General features: G+C 39.4%; 2 protein-coding genes across 6 annotated transcripts; both read left to right on the top strand.

Annotated features, from left to right (window-relative positions):
• Positions 1-125: 125 nt before the first annotated feature.
• ssuh2rs1 (ssu-2 homolog, related sequence 1) lies at positions 126-5259 on the top strand. Of its 4 annotated transcripts, none has more exons than XM_030138143.1 (14): positions 126-279; positions 386-428; positions 540-604; positions 1185-1289; positions 1759-1834; positions 1992-2121; positions 2282-2342; positions 2470-2591; positions 2697-2759; positions 2853-2935; positions 3085-3177; positions 3592-3697; positions 4408-4515; positions 4666-5259. In XM_030138143.1, exons 2-14 carry the CDS (start codon positions 406-408, stop codon positions 4804-4806), a joined length of 1176 nt encoding a protein of 391 aa, XP_029994003.1. In that variant the 5' UTR covers positions 126-279; positions 386-405; the 3' UTR covers positions 4807-5259. The 4 variants fall into 4 exon arrangements, with proteins under 4 accessions (XP_029994003.1, XP_029994002.1, XP_029994004.1 ...); XM_030138144.1 differs by having other exon boundaries at positions 214-231; positions 312-428; XM_030138142.1 differs by having other exon boundaries at positions 150-428.
• A 45-nt stretch (positions 5260-5304) lies between these two features.
• dcaf1 (ddb1 and cul4 associated factor 1) lies at positions 5305-21114 on the top strand. 2 transcript variants are annotated; one of them, XM_030138111.1, is made up of 25 exons: positions 5305-5501; positions 6055-6192; positions 6299-6375; positions 6459-6532; positions 6643-6756; positions 7729-7866; positions 7981-8577; positions 9710-9811; positions 9911-10069; positions 10361-10540; positions 10693-10902; positions 11148-11317; positions 11422-11546; positions 12043-12278; positions 13294-14369; positions 14455-14653; positions 15258-15340; positions 15789-15873; positions 15973-16206; positions 16610-16703; positions 17160-17264; positions 17366-17439; positions 17526-17618; positions 17720-18005; positions 19790-21114. In XM_030138111.1, exons 2-25 carry the CDS (start codon positions 6080-6082, stop codon positions 19843-19845), a joined length of 4680 nt encoding a protein of 1559 aa, XP_029993971.1. In that variant the 5' UTR covers positions 5305-5501; positions 6055-6079; the 3' UTR covers positions 19846-21114. The 2 variants fall into 2 exon arrangements, with proteins under 2 accessions (XP_029993971.1, XP_029993970.1); XM_030138110.1 differs by having other exon boundaries at positions 6072-6192.
• The last annotated feature ends 3193 nt before the right edge of the window (positions 21115-24307 follow it).

A 24307-nucleotide genomic window follows, 5' to 3' on the forward strand; every position in this document is an offset into this window, starting at 1 on the left:
AACCGTAAAAATCAATCACAACCCGAGTGTTATCCATTATTGTTTAATTTAATAATCACTTTTTAAATTGTACGTACATTTTAAGTCCACTTATGACATCTAACGCTAAGTGCGCACTTCCTGATCAGAAAATTGGGTGGGCGTATAGAAAGCTTATAAAGTTGATCTCACCAACGAGAAAGTTTTCCTGTTACTGACACGAGAGGAAAGAGAAAAAGCAGAGAAAAAGCGGTAGTTGGCCCTAACTGTCACTGAAGTGGGGGTGGGGTGCAATAAAAGGTAATTATTTCCTTTTGTCATATGACTTTTAGGTGATCCTGTGGCCGGAGCTGACCTGAGCGCACAGTCACATCTGGGAAGACTTAAGTTGGTTTGTCTTTTGCAGTTGTTTTCCAGTACAGTCGAATGGAAAGTCAGCCAATTATGAGGTGAGTTTCGCAAAGTTTCATCGAGGGAAGCGCTCTTTTTTCTTACTTTGGTAACACAATATAATACTTTCACTTGGACCTGACATAAGTTTCGTTTCCCGTTACTTTTAGCCATAACAGGACTTACGGAGTGGCCAATCCAGGTTATGTACCAGAGGCGGTGGCAGGGGCTCCTGGTAAGACCCTCACCTGTAAATACACATGTGCGGTAAATCTGCTGTTTTTCAATGCCATAAATAAAACTACATTAACACGCAGGTTCTTCGCAATGAATGTAAATTTTGCGGTTTTATAGACGTATAGAACATTCCCCCGTGTCGGCTACCGTACAACACATTCATAACGTGACGTCGCTTAGTCGTGGACGTGAGGATCCAGCCCATAATTGAAATGTCTGTGATCCAGAGATACAACAAGTGAAGGGTGGAAGGAGCGTCTCTGATCTTGTCCTACAGTCCTATAGGCTGATCATATATTTTAGCCACACTGTAAAAGGGGAAAAATCTGAGAAAGGATTATAACATTGAGGGATAAGGTAAGTCACCAACTCCTGTGTTTTATAAAAACATCAACAACTTGGAAACGCCCCCAACAACATCCTCAAGTCCTCCGAAATGTTTTGTGTGAGATTTAACTTTGTCTTTACGGGTTATCTCTGTGTGTGAGGCTTGCAAATGATAGAGTTTCTAAGATTTAAGTCATGGAGGTTTTCATTTATTTACTTTTGACAGAACTGGTTCTTCTGGTTTGTTTCAGCAATGTTCGCCCCACCCGCTGCTGGTTCCTTCGGCCCCAGCGCTCCTCCGGCCAACATGTTTGATACAGTGCCTGGTTATGAAGGAACAATGGCCGGAGAAGGAGGTATACAGTTCAACATGGGTGGTCTGTTGTGTCCCACTCACAGGCCTGCGTTACTGTCATATTTTAGCAGAATATACATCTTCATGTAAAAAAAAAAAAAAAAAAAAAAAAAAAAAAAAGGAGTAAGATTGCTCAGAAAGAGGTGATAACAATGACATTTAGATAACTTCTGGGTCTCCTGGTTATTTTTTTTGTTTCATTTCCCATATCCCTTTTGATTTCACTTCTCCAGCCAGTGCTGATGTGCCAATCCTGTTTTCTGCCCCGATTATTATTATTATTATTATTATTTATTTATTTTTATTTTTATTTTTATTTTTTTTTTCATCATGCCTATAGTTATTGTACAATTTATTTTATTTTTTATTTTTTCTATGTTCTTTATTCCAATAGGTTTTTATTTTCTTTCTCTCTCCTCATTCATGCAATTGATTTTTGTCACATGCAAATATTGTCCTATCTGTCATAGGTGGATTTCTTCCCCCTCCTATGCCTCTTAACCCAGTCCCGCAGCCCCAGCCTGGACCAGAACAACCACAATGGAAGTAAGATTTACAAGACAAATCAGCAAACAAAACAATGAATACTTCGTAACATCAGCTGCTTGAAAAGTCATAGGCAACCGGTTGCATGCATGAGCAATAGCCCAGTAATCACTTCCCTTTCAAAGCATTTACTGTATTTTGTTTCTCAAACTGTCAGTATTCCCTCCATCACTGAGGACACGGCCAAGGAAGCCTTTGCGCTATTTGCCTCTAGCAAGTGTTGCTACAGTTCAGCGCCTGCAAAGGAAGGTGGGATCACCAATATGGAGGCCTTCAATACGTACAGAGTAAGAGCTGACGATTCATGTTTATATGTGGAAAACCAAATGAATGCAGACCAATCAAAGCCTTTGCTGTAATCCAGTAAATAATTAGCATGTTATACTGTAAATAACAACAAGATACACATTTGTACTACAACTTTTTTTAACCCCTGCTTTATTTTAGTACCGCCTGGAAACCTTTACTGAATCAAGATCCACACAGTGGGCTCAAGAGCCATACCATGGTACTGGTATTTTTATATGCCATATTGCAGACATCGATTGTCTACGTGCCGAAAAATAACTTTCCGAACATATGTGAGAAACGTCAGGTACTTTTCCTTTAATATGTGGTTGTTTTCTTTGAATTAGGCCAGCCAGTGGATGCCTACTCCTCGCCTCCTCCAGGGCCATGGGATATTCCTGCTAAAGTCCCCAGCTTTTTTCAAGATTCCAAACAAATTATAAAAGTTCCTTACACTTCATCAATGAAAGTAAATTATGACAACACTACATTTCATAAAATATACCTGAAGAATATAAATACTTGCTTATTACAATTAAAGAAGGTAATGTAATGAGAGTTATTTTGTCTTCAGACTTGCCATGTTTGTTTGGGAATGGGACGGAAACCTTGCAGAGACTGTGCTGGTGCTGGAAATGTAAGTAATGCCTATTGGTTTCGTTGAAATTGTTAGTTTAGGACATGAGGAGAGACAATCTGTTCAAATAATACCTCGTCAATTTTTGTACAGAAAGCTTGTTGGGTGTGCAACGGAAGTGGCTACCGACATGGAGATGATCGATGCCACCACTGCAATGGCAGAGGGAGGGAAAAGTAAGAATTAGGTTAAAACTGCTACATGGTTAGAGTTATAAAAAAGTGTAAATACAATGTCAAAGTGGTAAAGTTTTTGGTTTTATTTAAAATTATTATTTTTAATTTTTTTGAAAATAAAGTGTAACCTATACATCATTCTGTTACAGCTGCAGCCACTGTCATGGGCAAGGATCAAAGCAGTGTCCCACATGTCATGGGAAACAACAGCTTCTGGTTTACATCAACCTCACTGTGAAATGGTGCTTGGTTTCTCTGTCAAACTGTCTCACTTAATTAATCTTTAATTAATCTCATCTGTCTTCTCTTATGCAAATATGTACATAGCCTATACAGTTTTATTACTAATTATTATTATATTTATTTATTATTATATTTATTGTTATTTTTATTACTACTATTATTAATATTTTTATATTGTTTGTCTTTTGCACTGTCTTTATGCATGCACATTTTTGTCTTGCACTTCATTTTGTCGCAGCGTTGACCAGTGAATATCCCTGTTGTGGGATCAGTAAAGTCTAATCTAATGTAATGTAATCTAATGTAATGTAATGTAATCTAATCCAATCTAATCTAATATCACGCAATGCATAAATCAGCAAAATGTTATTGTTAATTCATATTGCTAATTATTGTATAAATGTGTGTTTCAGGACCAACAACTCTGATAACTATGTTGTGGAACAGTCAAGTGGACTCCAAGTGGAAAACCTGAGCAAAGTGTCTGGCCAAGAGCTTTTTAGAGACTCCCAGTACCTGGTAAAGGATCATGCTTTAGAGCCCATAGAACAAATAAACTGTGGAAATATTCAGATTGCTAAAGAGGGCTGGGGCACACCGATTAACTCACAGCCTTTAGCTGTGCTTGTTTCAACACTATTAATGAAGTCACAGTTGTGATGAAATGTTAATGTGTTTGCACAATTTAAGGATATGAAATAATCAGTGTCCTCCAGTCTAGAGTCAATTTTGTTCCTGGAAGTTTGCTGTTCTTGACCTGAGAAGCACCTGATTGTGCCAGTTTTTGTTGGAGAATGTGTAGGGAACTTTGTTTCTTCATTAAGTAAATTGTTTCCTGATGCTCTTCATAACAGTTGTAATTTCTCATCAAAGTGTTATAAACAATTAATCCTTCACCTACTGCATGTTTCTTCACAAACAACCCCATAGGCTGCCAACAGATGATGTATTTTTCATTTGTACATTACACACATCTGACCTTTGTTCCGTTTATGTTCAGTTGTTGTGCTTAACTGTGTTGACAGTGTAGTAGGCTTTGAGTGACCACTTAGCAGCACTTTGCCCAAAAAAACTCAGTATAGTCACTGTGGACAAAGGACATTCTCCTTTTATTATGTGGTTTGTTGAAAAGTAGTAGACCAGGGTCACTGTCAGCAACTGAATGGACATAAATAATACATTGAACCTGATACTGAACTTTGAAACCTTTATCCAATAACTCTTTGCAGGTATACCCACTGATGAGTTTCCCAGACATGGCAGTGGTGAATGCTTCACAGCGCTTTGTCAGTGAACACCAGGGCAAGTTCTCCCAGACATCAAGAATTCTGCAGCAGGTAACAGTGCATCTACTTTATGAATAACACTTCATTGCAAATACAAGTTAAATAATAAATAAGGTTTCATTCAGTGGTCTTACTGATCCTTTAAGAATGTCAGAAAATCTTCACTGTTCTCATGTTTTTTTGTGTTTTCTTTATCTACAGCGTCAAACTATAGAGCTGATCCCTGTCACCAGGGTGACCTACTCTTGGAAAGGGAAATCACACATCTACTTCGTTTATGGGAATGAGTTTAAAGTTAGTACAGATGACTATCCTGCTACCTGTTGTTGTACTGTGATGTAATTGCAATTGTACTCATCCAAATCATTAAATATAAGACACAACTTCACTAACAAATTATCAATGAGCAGTTTACTGACATGTGCAGCTATAACCTTACTAATATATGATGTCAAGTGGCAGTTATCTGGTGTATTCAGCACGTCTGAATATGTCATCTGATAAAGGCTGTTGAATAAGTCACTGATGGGGAAATTCTTGTTGTAATAAATGCCATTCATAAATACATGCATGCAACTGATTTTTTACTGATAGTAAAAAAATGTACTTTTTAAGTGTTATATTATACCGTTTGATATTTTTATGTTATGTCTTTGTGACAGGAATTTGCTGCAATAGTGCCTCTTTGTATTATATGAGGACATAAACCTAAATGCCGTTAAAAGATAATCGTGTAAAAAAATGTATTGCTTGATTTATAAAAATGCCATGATTTTAATAAAAAGTCTTTCGCAATGTTTTGCCGTTGGATCATTTCGTCATTGACAGTGGACCGTCGCGTTTAAAATGACGTGAATAACGTGTTCGCCATAATGATAATAAACCGTGAACACAAAGCTACAAAATAACATTTAAAGGTTCAGCTTTGACGCGGTTCTCGATACACAGATATATGTCTAATAGCAGCTGATTTTGTAGTGATACAAGAGGATACGAGGGCTGCTTTTCAAAACCGAAGGACTGAGCGGAACAACGAGGTAAAGTTAGCATGCTAGCCGACTAGCCTGCCTGTCTGGGCTGATGCTAGCTAGTACCTTACTGCTAAATTACATGTTCAGACAGGATCTGTTACATGCATTGACTGTGACGGAAAGGCCATGCAAGTCCGAACAGCTCGGGTTTAGTTTAAAGACGAGCAACCGGAATTCAACAATGGCCTTTTTAAGAATGCCTCTCGCAAGCTAAGTAGCTACATTAGCTTCCTTGTTTGTCTATAGTCTAGCAAGCCAAACACCGCAACAGGCATTGAATATAAACTGTTATGTGTCGGCAATAAGAGAATGTGGGGCATTTAATGGTGTTGTTGAAGCTATAATTTTATGTTTTCACGTGATGAAAGACGTTATATAGATATTTTACCCTATGCTAACGCTACCGGTGACAATCATGCGTGTTTGACAGTTGCAGTCCCTGAAGGCTGGTGCACCTGCAGAACTCCACCACAGTATGTGGCGGTTATGAAGCAGTGATGCGGATCTGGCAAAGTTATCTTCTTGTTCCTATTGATTATTAAATGTGATTTACACCAAGAATTGCCATCTTGACAGGCAGTGCCATGGCGTCAGTATCTGCCAGTGTGGACTCGAAGGCAGAGCTGACGGCTCTGTTGGAGCAGTGGGAGAGGGAGCAACAGGGCGCCACACAAGACCTGGTTAACATTCTAACCAAGTATGTAGAGATACTTATTAATGATTCCACTTTCTTTATGAAGACTTAGTCCCACAATAGCATTTCTTACTATGATAGTAATGTGTGGCTGTGTTGTAACTTTCAGAATATCAGAACTTGTTGAAAAAGAGACAGAGGAGTATCACAAAGCCGACCCAGACCCTTTTGATGACCGACATCCTGGTAGGCAAAGGGACACTTAACAATAGCGTTACTTGAGATTAAAATACTGTGTATGTTTTTGACGTTTCCCTCTTGGCCACTAGGGAGAGCTGATCCAGAGTGCGTGTTAGGACACCTGCTCAAGATCTTGTTCAAGAATGACGACTTCATGAACACGGTAAGAATGGATGGATTAAACTGAGCCTGTTCCCATACAAAATGAAGGTTGATCTGAACCCTGAGTATGAACTAAATCTTATGTACTTCTGCTCTTCTTTTCTTTTGTAGCTGGTGAATAGCTATGTAATGACAAGCAGAGAATTTTCCCTCAATGCTGCAGCTTGTCGCTTGCTACAGAATATCATGCCTGGGCTGGAAACAGCTGTGGTATTTCAGGAAAAGGTGGGTTTTTCACAAGTTCAGCATATGTTAAAGAGTGTTTAGTTTTCTCCTTTTTCACATTTTATTGAAGCAAAATGTAGTTGTTATGGTTTTGCCATTGTAGACACAAAAGGCTTTAACCACTTAGCATGTTTTGGTTTATTGAACCCCTATTGTTTAAATGTAAAAGAATTAGTTGAAATACAGATCAGAAACCATGTGTTCAATAGATAGATGGTGATGATGATGATAATGTGATTTTGAAAGTTATTTCCTCCTCATTATTGAAAAAGTAAAATGTTAATTTCAAATGATACCTATTCTTTATAAAATGCTGTGTACAGTGTTGATAGGTACATGCTCAGGGTTTATCTCAGGCTCAGTGGACCACATCACAGTTGTGATCGATGTCATGGTTGTTTGACAAGGTTGAGTAATTTGTCTTTTGTTAGGTTTGCTGACACAAACATAACTCTTCTGCACTTACAATGAGTTATTGTTGTTTATAAGGTATATGTCTGTGTTCTCTCTAAACGATTATTATAGAGTCTGTTATAGTGGAGCTCGGCCCCATCAAAATGAGACAGTCAGACATATTATCACTTTGACTAAACTCTACTTTTTTTGTGGGGGCAGAGTGCAGTTGGCGAATTATGTACACTTTACCTGTTCCTCTGTCAGTTGACTTTTCACTTAGATAAACTACACTGTAATTATCAAACTACTGAAAACTTTCTTAGTTACTGGAAGAAAGTTACTCAATAACCTGCCATATAGACATGTGTGATATATTTGTATTTAGCACTATTTTGCAGATGCTGTGTTCTTATTAAAACAAACATACATATCAATTACATTATCATTTTTGGAGAATAAGATGTTTGCAAAAAAATGGCAATTTGTAATTACAATTTAACATCTTTTTTTTTTTTTTCGTTTTTTCTACAGAAGTGATCCTGCTTGTATTTTAGCATCTCTCTTTGTGTTTTACAGGAGGGAATAGTTGAAAAGCTGTTTAAATGGGCTCAAGAGGCTGAGCAGCCTCTTCGAATCTATGCCACTGGCTTGTTGGCAGGTGCCATGGAAAACCAGGATATTGCAGCAAACTACAGGGAGGAGAACTCTGTGTTGGTTAGTATGTTATGTTGTTGTGAAATGGAAATGTATAAGAAGTTTTAATAATTTATAAAGTGTGAGCACCATTTCCTTTGTTAAGTAACAACTGTATATCAACTTGTTCAACAGGTACCTCTGATGCTGCAGCGGCTGCGTGAGCTTCAGGATAAAGATGCTGAGAACAGAAGAGAAATTAAACGTCCCAGCCCTAGGAAGACCCTGAGTGGAACTTTGCTACCCCTGGATGAGGAGGCTGTTGATGGTGGCTTTGAGGAGAAGCCCTTCACACCTGCAAGAAACGGAGCCGAAAGGGAGGGGATCGGGCCAGAAGAAGATGGTGAAATCCCATTTTCAACCATTGAGCCCGAAAACGAGCTGTCTTTCCGTCTCAACTCTCCCCACAAGACCAGCAGCCGCGCCAACTCGGCTGTTAAAACCATGATGAAACCCATGTCTGCCCCTGTTTCACTGACACCCCAAGGCATGTCTGATGGCAGCAGTTATCTGAGAAGAAAAACAGAGAGGGACAGCGGCAGGATCTCAAAACAGAAGCTGAATTTCTCTTTGCCGGATCCAGAGAGGAACTTCAGTGAACTTTCCAACAGCAGCTGGTCTGAAATGAGCCCCTGGGTGATTGGCAACAACTATCACCTATACCCGCTGACCCCAGAAATTGAGCAAAGACTCATCCTTCAGTATCTCACCCCTCTGGGGGAGTATCAGGAGGTCAGTCTATTAACATCAGTCCAAACAGCATACAGTGAATGACATTTAGCTGCATGTTGGGTTCATAGTGCTGATAAACTGTTTTACATTTCAGTCCTTTTTTTGTCTTGTCTGACACTCACCAGCAGATGTCAGTCTTTAATTGTTGTTAGAGTAATACTGCTTCATTGTGACATGATGAGAATATTTTAACAGTGTGTTTGCGCTTTTTTTTCCTGTTTTTCATACAGGAGGAGTTAGTTACTAGCAGGCTTTTTTACCCCCCAGCATCTAATGTGGATGAATGCAGCAGTCAGCATGTCTGTTTGGAAAGCCATTCAGTATCGTTGCTATAGTTAATCAATTATGTGATTGCTCTTTAGCTGGTTGTAAACCACAAGGGGGAGCCAGAACAAGGACAGGACATGAATATATTTTTATTTAATAATTCACAATTGTACTTTGAACATTGAAATGCTTTATGCCCATGTTTTAGTTGGATTGAATTATATCTGTGTACATAGACCAAACTCATGCCTTATGACCACCTGTTTTGAATAGTTTTTTTTTTTTTTTTTTTATACATGGAGCAATAATCCTATCGTGAAAGGATTCTTTGGAACAATTCAATACCTGTCCAGAATAGTTTTGGTTTTATTGGTTGAGAGTTATACAGCTGCAGTGTTTGATAACCTAGTGTCATTTCGGGTAAAACATTAACTCAGACAACCACCAAATGACATGAGAATTTAGACTCTGGTCAAGTATGAGTTACTGATTCAATATATACAACATTTGGTGTGAATTGGGCGTTCTAATCTATTTTGTTTATCAGTAGGATATTATGTTGGAATGGTGATGTTTGCTATTTGATCTGTCATCTGTCTCTCTTGTCCGTCATGCCATTTGTCCTCATTTAATTTCCAGAGTATAACTACAAAACTGTGATATTTTAATTTTCATAAAATATGCATTTCACTATACTGTCAATGAAACTAAGCTAACATCATCACGTGTAAATTTTTGATTTCCTGGGGATTCAGGGGATAGGTTATCCTCCAGTAGCCCTTGTTTTGTATATGTTCGTCCTCTGTAAATCTTTTAATGGGTGATTAGTTTGTGTTCTCAATTCACCTTCTTTCTTTAATGGCAGCTGCTGGCAGTGTTCATGCAGATGGGAGCTCGTGAACTTCTCATGCATTATATGGATCTGAAGCAGACCAATGATGTACAGCTCACCTTTGAAGCCCTCAAGGTAGAGCATTTATTCTAGAATTGGTGTAGTCATATTCCTTCATGGTGCGTAAACTCATGTCCAGACTCTGTAGACCTTGACTCTGTGCTTCTTCCTCAGTATCTGGCATCTCTGCTGCTGCACAAGAAGTTTGCTGCAGAGTTTGTAGCTCATGGAGGAGTTCAGAAGTTGCTGGAAATTCCTAGGCCGTCAATGGCTGCCACTGGAGTGTCTCTGTGCCTGTACTATCTCGCCTATAATCAGGATGCAATGGAAAGGGTACATTACACATATAATAAAATACACAGTACTTTTAGTTAAATTTATGTACCAGTCACATTTTGATCAGATTATCAGATCAGATTCTACAAATGTTCTGTGCTGTATACCAGGAAAAATGATAAAACCAACATGTTTGTTTATCCCATGAAAACAACATTTATTGTAGTAATTCAGTAGTGTTGCACTGTAGCTATCATGCAAAAAATTTTACTGTCAGTATTTTGAATTTTATTTTGTCAGACCAAAAGGCAGCTCACATTTGTATTTGTGTGTGTTTCTCCCGCAAAGGTTTGTATGTTGCCCCACTCCATCCTGTCAGATGTGGTTGGTTACACGCTGTGGCTGTTGGAATGTTCACATGCATCTGGCTGCTGCCACGCCACCATGTTTTTCTCCATATCTTTTTCTTTCCGAGCCGTCCTGGAGCTTTTTGACAAGCAGGATGGGCTTCGACGCCTTGTCAATCTGGTAAGAAAAACCAACAGCCACCAAACATGTTTTCTTCACTCTATCCTTTCAAACCGCCTGTATCATTCATGAAAACATCCAAGAAGAATACAACATATATTATAGCAGATTGTGATATGTAATGTTGACTGATATGAATTGACTGTTTGCAGATTAGCACACTGGAGATCCTGAACCCTGAGGACCAGGGAGCGCTGCTAAGTGATGATGAGATTTTCTCCAGTAGGCAGACAGCCAAGCACACCTGCATGGCCTTGCGTAGGTACTTTGAGGCCCATCTGGCAATCAAGGTGGAACAGGTGAAGCAATCTTTACAGCGCACAGAGGGGGGTGCCCCCATCCACTCTCCACCATACTACAAGGTACAAACAAGACACAGCTTTAATGAGACTCACAGCAAATACATTTTACATTTAATTTAGCTCACTTCAGATCTTTATTGTCCTGTAAGGGGAAATTATTTTTGCAGCAAGGCAGCATAAAGTTAAATATGTATTAAAATACAACACAATCAAAACTTGAGGAGTTAATAATTTTGCGTTAGTAGTTTAAATAAGCATGCTGTTGTTCCTGTTGTGATCTTATTGGTTTTTGTTCCCACCTCCAGGCTGTCAGCTATAGCCGTGAGCAGGTGGTGGAAATGATGGAGTTTCTAATTGAGTATGGTCCACTCAGACTATACTGGGAACCAGCGGAGGTCTTTCACAAGCTGTCTTGTGTCCAGCTCCTCCTGCAGCTCATTTCTATTGCCTGTGACTGGAGAACCTACTATGGCAGGTATGAGCATAAACACTCATGCTTTTATCCATTCTGTTTACAGATACAGATTTCTGTTTGACTCTATGAGACTGGTGTTATTTTTTTCTTATTTATCCCTGTAGAAGTGACACAGTGCGTTATGCACTCGACATCCTCAGTATCCTCACAGTTGTCCCAAAGACACAACTGCTGTTGTCTGAAGCTGTTGCTGTGCTTGATGAAGGAGGATCCACTGTTTCCACTATTGGTAGGTCCTTTCACAATATGAAGCCATTTAAGTAAAGCCCCATTCATCAAAACTTTCATTTTCAAGTATTTTTAAAATGAACCTTGGATGTTTATTCCAATGATATGGAGTTTAAATATAAAAAGAAAATATAATACACCTAATTGTCAACAAATCGCAGTATGGGACACAGTATGTTGTTATGTTTGTTTGGATGAGAATGAGAGGTGTAATCTAAACTGTGATTGTAGAGAATGACTTTCACCAAGATCTGTCTGCGGCCCTATTAGAGAGGAATCATGCTGTAATGTCTATATTTACTAAAGTATTCTCTGGGGATGGAATTTTAGGATATGTTGAGCAATACAATAAAATAATCACACCATTTAATGTACTATGTAATTCCACTCTGTGTCTCTTCATTTGTGTTTATTTGACAAAACCTTAGCCTAGCACTACTTAAGGTGGCACAACTCAAATTACAATTTTTCATTAAATGGGTGTTTTTTTCTTTCAGGAATGAGTATAGTCCTGGCAGTGGCAGAGGGAGAAGTATTTGTGAACGATGCTGACATTCAGAAATCAGCTCTGCAGGTCGTCATCAACTGTGTCTGTGCTCCAGACAAACGCATGTCCAGCATTGGCAAGTTTATTGCAGGCACCCCCCGACGTCGCCTTCCCCAGCAGACCAAAGCCAGTGAGAGTGTGCTCACTAAGATGTGGAATGTGGTGCAGTCTAACAATGGAATCAAGGTAGATTTAATTTATTCCAGGAAATTTAAGATGATCTTAAAGGCAAAGTATGTAATGTTTTCCTTAAAAAGCATTTGTATAGTAAATCAATCATCTCCTGACTGTCAGTCAGTGTGTGGTGGTGTACTCATCCACAGAGACCCTGGCCTCTGCCTCTATTTTCTATTCTAGTCTTCTTGTTTTGCTGTGTTTGGGACATTTCTGGGTGTCATTCTTCGGGCAGTGAGTTTGTATCTTCATCCAACAATAGTGTCATGGTCAGAACAATGTAAAAACCAAGTCATTTAGTTTTCTCTGCTTTCTCATCTTTTTAGTCTTTCCATTCACTGCACAGTTGTTAGAGACAAAACTGGACAAAGCAGAGACATACAGACCTTTCAGCCTTTTGTTCTAACAAACCTATTGATACATGGTGCAGACACAAGGAAGCTTGTGCTCTGACTGTATATTGCCCCTAGAACATTCCCTTAGAATTACGTGACGGTGTGGGCTTGTTTATTTGTTTTTAAAATGTAACCGCTTTGACAGAATCAGGAAATAATGTTTTATTTTTCTATTATAAACCAATTTTTATTGCTATGCTGTTTTCTCTCCTGATTCTATTGTTCACTTGGCTCTCTCTCTCTCTTTTTCGCTGAGTGCAAAGAAGCCAAGTTTCAACAGTTGTGTTTACAAACCCAAGCAAGACATGTTATATACTTTGCCTTCAAGGCTCTGTTTGATCATTTTTATTTCAAAGTATAATTTATGTAGGTTTCATTGTATAGCTTAAAGGCACTTTTGCATAGATTTGCATGATTTAGAGTAGGTCTGGCCTCAGCCTTATCAGCTCACTAAACTTGGATAGGAAAGGGCAACCACAGAGCTGAGTCTCTCCCCAGGATCACGAGAACTTACACCTTTTTATATTAACAAATATTTAGACTTGGGGGGGGGGTCATTATTTACACAAATACATTTTTCAAAATAGTAGCTAGTTTTAACTTTAATTCTCCAATCTTCCCTTTTCCTGTAGGTATTGCTGTCTCTCTTGACAGTAAAGATGCCCATTACAGATGCAGATCAGATACGTGCCTTGGCCTGTAAGGCCCTAGTGGGTCTGTCTCGCTCTAGCTCTGTTAGACAGATCATCAGCAAGCTGCCTTTGTTCAGCAGTGGACACATCCAGCAGCTCATGAAGGAACCTGTGCTGCAGGACAAACGCAGCGAACATGTTAAGTTTTGCAAGTTTGCTGCCGAGCTCATAGAACGGATTTCTGGGAAACCCTTGTTGATTGGTACAGATGTGTCTCTGGCATGGCTGCAGAGGGCCAGTGTGGTCGCTCAGTCCAGGATCACCTTTCCAGAGAAAGAGCTGCTCCTGCTTATCCGGAACCATCTTGTGGCCAAGGGCCTTCAGGACACAGCCACCGCACTCACCAAGGAGGCCGATCTCCCAATGGCATGTCTGTCTCATGCATCACATTCATCTTCTGCTTTCCCTCCTGTTCCCGTCCCACCTCCTCCTGCCTCTCCTGTCACTACTCTACCAAGGACCCCACGACTGGCCAATGGTGTCGGGTCGAGACTCGCAAACCATCCCCCTCATTCATCCACAGCAGGATCTAGTCATCCACAGACACGCCCCTGCACAGCCCAGCCTACGACTGCTGCTACTGCTTTGCCCCCGACATCAGTCCCTCACTGTAGCAACGGCTCTCCTCTGATTGGACGAATTTGTTTCTCTCGTGAACGCCCAATGGGTTGTGGTACAGTGAGCTGTAAGAAACCCCGGGTGCTGAGGCAGAAATCTGATCATGGGGCCTTTAGTCAGAGTCCAGCCATGAAGAAGCAGTTTGACAGACACCTACCCTCCCCACCTGCATTAGACAGCATCATCACAGAGTACCTGAGGGAACAACATGCTCGCTGTAAAAACCCTGTCGCTACCTGCCCACCTTTCTCACTCTTCACCCCCCATCAATGCCCTGAACCCAAACAGAGACGCCAGGCACCCACAAACTTTACATCTCGACATACGCGAAGAGTCATTTATCCAAAATATGGAGGCGTAGATGGAGGATGCTTTGACCGGCATCTCATCTTCAGCAGGTATGAACCCCAACTTCCTGTGAGCTTCACACCTAACAGATTACCTGTAGCATTGTGTCTCCTCATTCTTTATGTTCTTCCCCAGGTTCCGTCCCATCTCTGTGTTCAGGGAGGCAGACGAGGATGAGAGCGGATTCATGTGTTGTGCCTTCTCAGCCCGCGAGCGCTTCCTAATGCTTGGAACATGCACAGGGCAGCTCAAGCTCTATAATGTGTTTACAGGACAGGAGGAAGCTAGCTACAGCTGTCACAGTTCAGCCATCACTCACCTGGAGCCTTCACGGGTCAGTGAAACAAACCCCCAGTGTAGCCATTTTCAAATAATTGTCAAGTAAAGTTGAAGTGACCTTGACTTTCACAGAAAAAGGAAACACGATTTAGGCACTGTGCTGCCAACAGATTTAGAGTGAATAAACCAGGGTGCGTGGTGTCGTCAGAGGGATGCGGTATTGGCTATGTCATACATGGATATCACTTTTAAAAACAGTAGCAGAATTACAACCACTAGTATGTTGTGGCAGTCCACTGCTATTTTTAAAGTGAAATGGTTCTTTTCATGGATCACACAGTGAAGCATAATTTGGTCTCATCATCTTACACTGATGCTGCTGCATAAATGTTCACATACATGCCAACTTCCTATGAAAAGGTGTTTCCATCTCCTTTTATGACCACAAACTCCTGTTTGAAAAGAACAGAATCCACATCATGTGAGCAGAAAAACCTTTACCAAATTGAAAATTTTGTTTATTTTTTTAATGTTGCCAACCTTTTCTCTGCTGATGGAAACCAGGGTGGTGTCAACAGTTTTACATAATCTCTATCCAGCTTCTGAGTTTAATCTTACTTGTCCTCTAAGAAATGTAACATCATCATTTTTAATTTTAGGATGGCTCCCTGCTCTTAACATCCGCTTCTTGGAGTTACCCGCTGTCTGCACTGTGGGGCATGAAATCTGTGTTCATCATGAAGTAAGTCTGCATAAAGGACAACTACACTGTGGCTTATAAAAATCCATTGAAATAATCTTATAAACCACATACTGCAACCGCTGTCACATATAAATTTATGTACGTGCGTGATCTTCAACTGACTCAATGCATGTGGTCGTTACTCCAATAGAACTATAGCTTTACTGTATATTGTCAAAAGATGGAGCTGCTGAAAAGAGATGACACAGTGTTTAATTATGCACGTTAACAGCCTGAGGGCTGCAGTCTTCAGTTCATGGAATGCAAGAACTCTGCTCTATTCATCTGCACAGTTTAACCAAAGCAATACTGGGACTGTTGATTGACTCAAGAGATATTCCACAGTGTCTTTAAGTAATTATAAGGTTTAAACTCCTCGACTGTTTTTGTTCTGTTGGCACTGTGTTATTGTTATTAAATACTCAACTGTTCCTCTTTTTGTCTTCAGGCATTCCTTCCCTGGCGACCATTATGTGGAGTTCAGTAAGCTGTCACAGGATCGTGTTATAGGTACAAAGGAACATATAGCACGTGTAAGTCTACTGGCAGTTTTAACCTTTACAATATAAAATATCAAAACTGTAGCTTTACTTAAGTGCTGAATATTCACGTTGAACTTGTCTTTCTGTTAGATCTATGACATCCAGACTGGGCAGGTAACGCTGACTCTAAATAACCCTGACCTGGCTAACAACTACAAGAGGAACTGTGCCACCTTCAACCCCACAGATGACCTTGTATTGAACGACGGTGTGCTGTGGGATGTGCGCACGGCTCAGGCTATTCATAAGTTTGACAAATTCAACATGAACATCAGCGGCGTGTTCCATCCCAATGGCCTGGAGGTCATCATAAACACGGAAATTGTATCCTTGAGTTTTGTTTAAGTCAATAATATTCTAAGTAGGTGTTTATTTACTAATTCATTGGTAACACACCTGTCTACTCTGTGAAGCCCAAATTAATCCTAAAAAACTTCATATGTTATAAAGACTAAAATGTTAAAAGGAGTGTTTATGTTAAATGCACAGTAATGAAAACATTGAGAGGCCCATGTGTACAAAAATGTGATTTACCAGAATTTTTAGTTGCTCCAATGATTGGGTCATTACTGAGTTTTTACTACACTGCTAAACATTAAATATTTATTGAACAAAAAATTGATTTTGCTTCCCTGGAGATATATTTAATCGCCGTGTAATTACGCTCATAGCACATTTGGTAGATATAAATGAAAAAGAATGTTGAGATCCTTATTTGGAATTTCAGTGGGACCTGCGAACTTTCCACCTTCTCCACACAGTTCCAGCTCTGGACCAATGCAGAATAGTCTTCAACAACAATGGCACAGTCATCTATGGAGGTAATTATGACACCACTGCATGATGAGAAAGCGTGAACAGTTAGTAATCAAGGCTACAACTCATTCCAGTCACTGTTTGTGTGTGAAAGGTGTGTTTAAACAAAAGGGCAGGCAATTATGGCAAATGTGACGATGTGTGTGTTCGAGAGTGTGTATGTGAATGAGGTGTGAAGAAGACCCGCAGAGGCATGTGTGTGTGCTTGTGTGTTCGGTACATCACAAAGTCACTAAAAGCCATATGGGCAGAAAGCTCGGTGTTGGACGGGCAACAGAGAGAACCAGCTGGTTCACACGACTTCACAGGAAGAGCCAATGGCTCTGCCCATGCAAAGACCATTTGAACCAATCTGAGGCCGTTAGCATTGTTAACCATCTTGCTGTGTGCAGTTTTTAATGTGTTTTTTTTTTTTCTTTCTTTCTTTTCTTTAACATTTTTGCTGGCTCTCTGTTCAACAGCAATGTTGCAGGCGGATGATGAAGATGACATGATGGAGATGCAGATGAAGACTCCATTTGGTTCATCATTCAGGACCTTCAATGCCACAGACTACAAACCGATTGGTATTGATTTTTCTTCAACTTCTTCATAATAAAGTGTTCTACTTCAAAATTGTTTTGCTTGCATAACATGGAAGTTGTGTGTTTGTTTGCTCTCCCCACAGCAACAATTGATGTCAAAAGGAATATTTTTGACCTGTGCACAGATACAAAAGACTGCTACTTAGCTGTGATTGAGGTAAACTCTTGTCAGCAACTTATCAGAAGGTAATGGATGAAATCTGGAAGGGGTAATGTACATTTTCTTCCTTTATTTTTCCATAGAACCAAGACTCTGTCAACACCGACACAGTATGCAGGCTGTATGAAGTGGGCCGACAGAGACTTGCAGAGGAAGAGGAGGACGAGGAGGATCAGGTTCTGATTCTGTTCTTTTAATGTGGTACAGTGGTGTCTCATTCCTTAAGGCAAAGATGATACTAATTGTAATCGAGCCTTTGTTTTAATCTTTGCTTCAGGAGGATGACGATCAAGAAGAAGACGATGACGACGATGACGATTCAGATGATGATGTCGATACGGATCCCCTAATCGCCGAGCTGGAGAATGAGAACGGTGGAGATGATGAAGATGACGAGGAGGAAGATGACGGGAACGAAGAATTCTCTCCGTCCGATGAAGAGGTTGCGCGTCTTCTCGAAGAGGATGTTGAGGATGCGGAGGACGTTGGAGATGACGATGATGAGGATGACAATGATGAGGATGACTCTGATAACGATGATATCGATCTAGATGGTGATAATGGTAAGTGGTGAAAGAGTCTGTGTGTCAGGTGTTTTCATGTTTTACAGAAAAGTGCAATACTGTCCTTTAAAAAGCACTATATAGACTGATACAATAATAACCCTTCTTACTCATCTTTTCTGACCCTCTGTTAGTGTGTGGCTGTGTATTTATCTAGAGAGAACTTGCCCTTTGGCTGTATTTTCTATTTTACTCTTGTTTTGCTGTGTTTTGGGTGTTTCTGGGTGTCAGCCTTCAGGCAGTGGGTTTGTATTTCCAGCCAATAACAGCAGATCACAGCAGGTGTTGGCAGAACAATACAAAAAAAAAAAAGTGACTCCAGGTGTACAGTGCTCCCCTCACGTACCGCACAGTTCTGTCTGAGAGCCAAAACTTTGGGCAAAGTAGACACACCTTTCAACCTTCAATCAGTTCCATCAGGCCTGTTAGTGACAACAGGAATGATGAACCTTGTGCTTCGGCTGTATCTTGCCTCTAGAACATTCCTGCAAGTTGTTTGCATTTTTAGAATATATACAATAAGAAAGTGCACAGAAGTAGTATTTTATTTTTGTAGTCCAACCACTGTGCTCTCTTATTGTCACTGAGTAGGAAAGGAAGGATCAGGTTTTATCAGTGCTCTTCACAATCACAAGCAAGACATGTTACTTACTTTGCCTTTAAAGTCAAAACACAACACAAAGAACATTTTGGCATTTAATTTTTTAGTGTCATAACAGTCAAGTACTTTGCAAAACACAGATTTACAATTGGAATCAGTGATGACACGCATGGTGATATGTCATTATGAATAAAATTCAGAATTCTGGCTCCTAACCCTAACCCTAATGCAACTTAGTCTGATCTTTGATTAAAATCCTTTAATTCAGGGATTTCTGGATCCTCAGTAAGTCTGAATTTTAGGCCTTGTATTGTCTTGCTTACAGTTTTGATAGATAATGAAGAAGATACATTACTTGTTATAAAGCTCTTAAATCTGTCTTTGGGGGAAAATTTTAATTACACTATTACAAAGCTCCAAAATGAAAACAACAAAGAACTAATTATTACTAATGAAAACTGTCCAGCCCATAGCACACTAATGAGTCACCTTCTCTCATCAGAAAATACCTACTTCTAGAATTAATAAGTTTAAACTCTTTCTCTTAGTTTAATGTAATCTAATTTTATCTGGGTAAGCACAGGTTCAGTGAACAGAACATTCAGTGCCTGGCTAAAGTAAATGGTAGAAAATTGTAAATTTGAATCCCAATGTGCAAGGAAACACTGGGTAGAAAAGTCATTAGCAAATACTTGCCATCAACCGGTATTTTGTGTATTCACATCAGGAACAATGTATCCAACGGGATATGAAATGAGTCTTAAGTTGTATTCATAATGATCTTAAGAGTCAGGCATTCCCTGCATAAATGATGTGTCTAGCACTTATTTGTACATCCAAGAAATGACAGGGAATTGTAATTGTAGTAGTTTATATTAACTTATGCATTTATTTAGTTATTTACATGCTTGTGTATTGAATTTTTGGTCTGATCTGCAGTCTTGGAAGTGACTGATATTTGGTCGACTTTCTGTTGTTCCCACTGGAATTTAAAAACTGCTGTGTTGCTTTATTTCAGACATTGACAGTGAAGCATAAATTTGAGCAGAGCTCATTGTGCCACAGCTTGTTTTTTTTTTTTTTGCCATTTTGGCAGTTTTACACTGTTGCCCACTGACTTATGCACTACCGAGTCTCTGTATCTTCACATTTCTGAATCTGTGTTTATCCATCGCACCAACAGACAGCTCTGACAACTCTGACCTTGAGGATGACATCATCTTATCCCTGAATGAGTGAGGAGCGAGTAGCATCTGGGACCGAAGAACTGGACAACATGTCAAGACTTCCTCCTCATGGGCATTTTGAGCTGCAGAGTAGGAGGCAAGAAAAAAGGCTCATATCAGCAGAGGAGGTCTGAGATAACGTAGAGCACTGCCAGTTTGAAACATTAGGTGTCTGCACACATCGGGACTCTTAAGTGACACGACCAAGAAAGACAAATCTCACAGCGTTGCACATAACACACACATACTGTTCCCTTGTGAGGCAAAAATGATTGTATATATAATCTAGTTTTATAAAACAGAAGTGGGCTTGTGTTGAGTGATATGCCTAGTGTGTTAATGCAGTCGAGAAGTTTTCTATTTTATGACATCAATTGCTCTTTAAATGAGCTTCTCGGTTTGATATCAGTTGACTCATTTTGTAAGCCTCAGTTTGGTCACAGATTAGTCTTTGTTACATTGCAGGACTGTAGAGCTGCATTTGTTTGGCGGAGGATATTGTGCTCTAAAGCCTGAAAGAATTACCAAAAAAGTGTCGTAAAAGGCAGCTAATGCAACGCTCAAATGTGTTGCTGATGATCAAGTATCAAAGCCACCTTCAGGATTTTTGTCACCACAAACCGTTGATTAAAATGCCACACTCAGCAGTGCCATTAGTATCTTTTCTTGATTTCATTATGTAAATAGAGACATTAAATCAACCTAGTGATTTGAATGAATTGCTGGAGTAAACCTTAACTAGTGTGGACACTGTAACAAAGGTATTGACACACCTGCTCACTGGCAGAACATGGCATAATGAGGCTTTAAAAGTTCTCTATCACCCCCTTTGTGTACCATCTAAGGAAATGGGTTTATTGGGACTTCCTTTAAAAAGACAACTGAGCTTTGAACTATTGGTCCAAGTCCAAACCTACAATTAAAATGAATACTGTGTTAGAATTTCTGAACGGTTTGGTTTATGAAATGGCCGATGACATGTTCTGTTTCTGCAGTAAATATTTTCTGAAATCAGAAACATAAATGAATGACTGATAACCCTTAAAACAACCAAATTGTCAGGTTTCATAAGACTTGAAATTGCAAAAATAATAGCTGATTTCTTGCACACATTTTTAAGGCAGTGCATACATTTCTTTCCCATGTTTTTGCCTTGTATCTAGTAATTCTACCAGTTTCTTTACTCAAAGGAGACTTTTTATGTTGATTTTCTTGAAACAATCCATGTACAGCTTGTATGTATCTAAAGTATTTTTACTATAAATAAAATCTTAAAATGAAAGTGTGTAATTTATTTCATGTAGAGTAAGTCATGACTGCAGGTGTTTAAAAAGCTATCATAGCAGGGGGGTTTAACATTTGCTTCCTCTATAGGAGGTTGCATGTTAATGAGGAAAAGCTAGAATCAATTTGACATAAAACTATTTTGTTTTATACATTTTCCTGCAGAGAAATAACTCCTGATTGGTGCCTTTAAGATACTCTGCTGTGTTATATTGGTCTTATGTTAATTATTGGTAGTTGCCAAGTTAGATTTGGACACTTCTAATGATGATGTGTTACAGTTTTGTAGGATGGAGTGGAAGAAAGAGAGCCAAGAGACAACCTGTGAGGGAAAAGTGCACATTTGCACCAAGCTGTAGCTGGATTTGAGTATATACTATATAGTACTTATGCTGTACATCTGTGGTATGGGAATCATTATATTTTTATGACTATGTATACCTATAAGTGGTTGTATCACATTTACGGTAAAGCAGCATTAAGCTGGTCATGCAGGGATTTGCTACTACACTTTCTGAAGCCTTCCTCAAAGTTATTCATGAAATCCATTAAAATACTCAGCAGAACCACATTAAGATGGATTAAAAAAAGTCATGTTTACAGGCACGTGTACGTTCATGTGGGTTTTTTGTACCAAGGAAGAGTACAATGTTCATGAGATAGTGGGCAGTGTGGGGGAAAAAAGGACTAGTTTTGTGTGTGAGGGCAGATGATTGATGAGTTGGTAGGACTTGCTTCTTATTACCTCCTCTGCTGGCTCTTATTGTCTGCTGGCATTGGGAGTGTTGAAACAGATAGCAGCTCTCTCTGTCTCATCCTCTCACTGCTGCAGCATCAGAGCAGGAGCCAAACGTAGCCACAGTTCCTCTCAAATAAAATATTGTCAGAAAGTTGATATACTGTAGGCACAAGGCAGCTTTACTGTTGACAATGTTCTTTGTGTCAGGATTACCATTAGCACACTGTATTATTACCTGAGCACATTTTGTAGCCAGTAAAGCACACCCTAATTATTTTTATATGTTTATTTTTTTTTTAAAGTTCACCAGCTTGGATGCATATTTAGATTACAAAATGCTCTACCCTCCTCTTGCTTTATGTATGTGATTGGAACACCGCCCACAGTGTTCCACTTGAAGTAATAGACAGATGGGAGTCAGTCACAGCCTTGCTATGATGGAGAGAAATTACCCTGCTGAACACTGCCCTCCCTCCCACACTACATCAAACTCACTGGACGCTCAGTATTCACCAAATCACTCTGTTTTTCCAGTCATGATTAGCTATTCTATAGGAAAAGACAGCTTAATGTGCCGAAGTGCATCGAGTGAAGGGTGAGATATGGCATGATAAAGATTTTAGAATGAAAGGTTTGATACATCTACTCTTCAAAGTATGTTGAGTTGAGAATATGGATAGGGAAATGTTGGAATTGAGGTCTAGACATGGAGAGAGAAGCAATTTCAAGGCATTTCCAGTAGCAGTGTTCCCAAACGCACGTTCTGTGCAAAGACTGTGGCATAAAATCTCATGCCTTTCAGTCACTTAACTATTACAGTCACACTGACAGATTTGTGTTTTACTGCGACTTCAGATCTTATAAGTTTTCAAGTTTTACTGGAAACTGTGACTGGTACACATATTGTTATGTATTACTCCAGACCCCTTTATCCACAGTGACTGATTCCATAATGTTTCAGTGTATGTGGTTTTTACATGAATGAATTTTAACAAATCATTCCTGCGAGACAGAAAAACAACTTTCAAATAGATAACACATACAGACAGTTGATTGCATGACTATATGTATCATTTGTTCTATTTTTTCTTAGCCTTTATTTAACCCGGAAAGGCTTGTTGTCAGGCAGCAGCACAGTGATCTCAGACACTAGATGAATTACACTCTTAAATAAGTTGCAGAGACATAAAATAACAAACATCATCATCATGTGTCTGTAAAAATTTACCAATTATTAGCTGTATAAGGCAAGACATTTCTGCTCCTCGAGTTATTTAACCCATATAGACCCAAACAGCCACTAACAACCTAAACCATCTACTGATCTAAAATGTTTAATAACTTCTGATTCACTAATCCTGTCGACACATGTAAATAATTGGTGTAAAATGCAGTTTGTCATCTTTTCATGGTCATCAGATATGACCCATTTGGATGTTCAGAGGCTCCGTAGTGAACATGGAATCACCGCCATCTTCTACAACATTGATTGACCATAAAATCCATCAAGTTGGATCAGTGACAGTGGATGGAGACACTTGGTTTATGTTCAATTAATGATATATTTAGCTGAAAAAGTCACTTTTTCTTCAGTTTTCTCTCTTTTTTTGATATAATAAACCTCAACCTTAAACTGAGCTTTTATGAGGCCCTCACCTGTCTGGATGGGCCTCCTCACCCTCACCTGTCTCATCTAACTAGATGGACCTCCTGATGTGCCCCCACCCTACTGCATCTTTACAGACTGGAACTACATCCGCAAATGGACGTCCATCAGTCCTGGTGCATCTACAGCCTGTCCGTCCATGGGAGTGGATCTCTCCTTCACTCCCTGAGGTTTCTCTTTTCCCACTGGGTTTTTGGAGTTTTTTCTTGCCGAGAAGGAGGGCCTAGGGACAGGGGATGCCCAAGACATTAATCCATTTCCTTCATCTACTGTTTATTTGACTGTTGTTTGTTTTCATATCCAACTAATTTTGTAAAGCCCTATGAGGCAACCTTGTTGTGTTATAGGCCTCTACAAATGAAATTGAATCGAAGTGAACATCTACATCACAGGTGCCAAACATGCGGCCCTGGGGCCAAATCCGGCCGGCCCGCCAAAGGTTTCAATCCGGCCCGTGGGATGAATTTGTAAAATGCAAAAGTTACACTGACGATATTAACGATCAAAGATGTTAAGAATCATTTTAGGTCAATTCAATCTAAAGTGGATCAGACCAGTAAAATACTATCATAACAAAACTGTTAATTTTCTCTTTGTTTTAGTGTAAAAAAAAAGTTACATTTCACAAAAATGTTTACATTTACAGACTTAGCCTTTTAGAAAAAATATGAATAACCTGAAATGTCTAAATAGACATATGTGGAATTTAAAAAATATTCTCCCTGTTATTAAATGTTTTGTGTATTTGTAGATAAACTGTGATCTGTACGTTGTGAGGCACATGTA

This window comes from Sphaeramia orbicularis, chromosome 7, assembly GCF_902148855.1.
Source record: "Sphaeramia orbicularis chromosome 7, fSphaOr1.1, whole genome shotgun sequence".
Classification (NCBI taxonomy): domain Eukaryota; kingdom Metazoa; phylum Chordata; class Actinopteri; order Kurtiformes; family Apogonidae; genus Sphaeramia; species Sphaeramia orbicularis.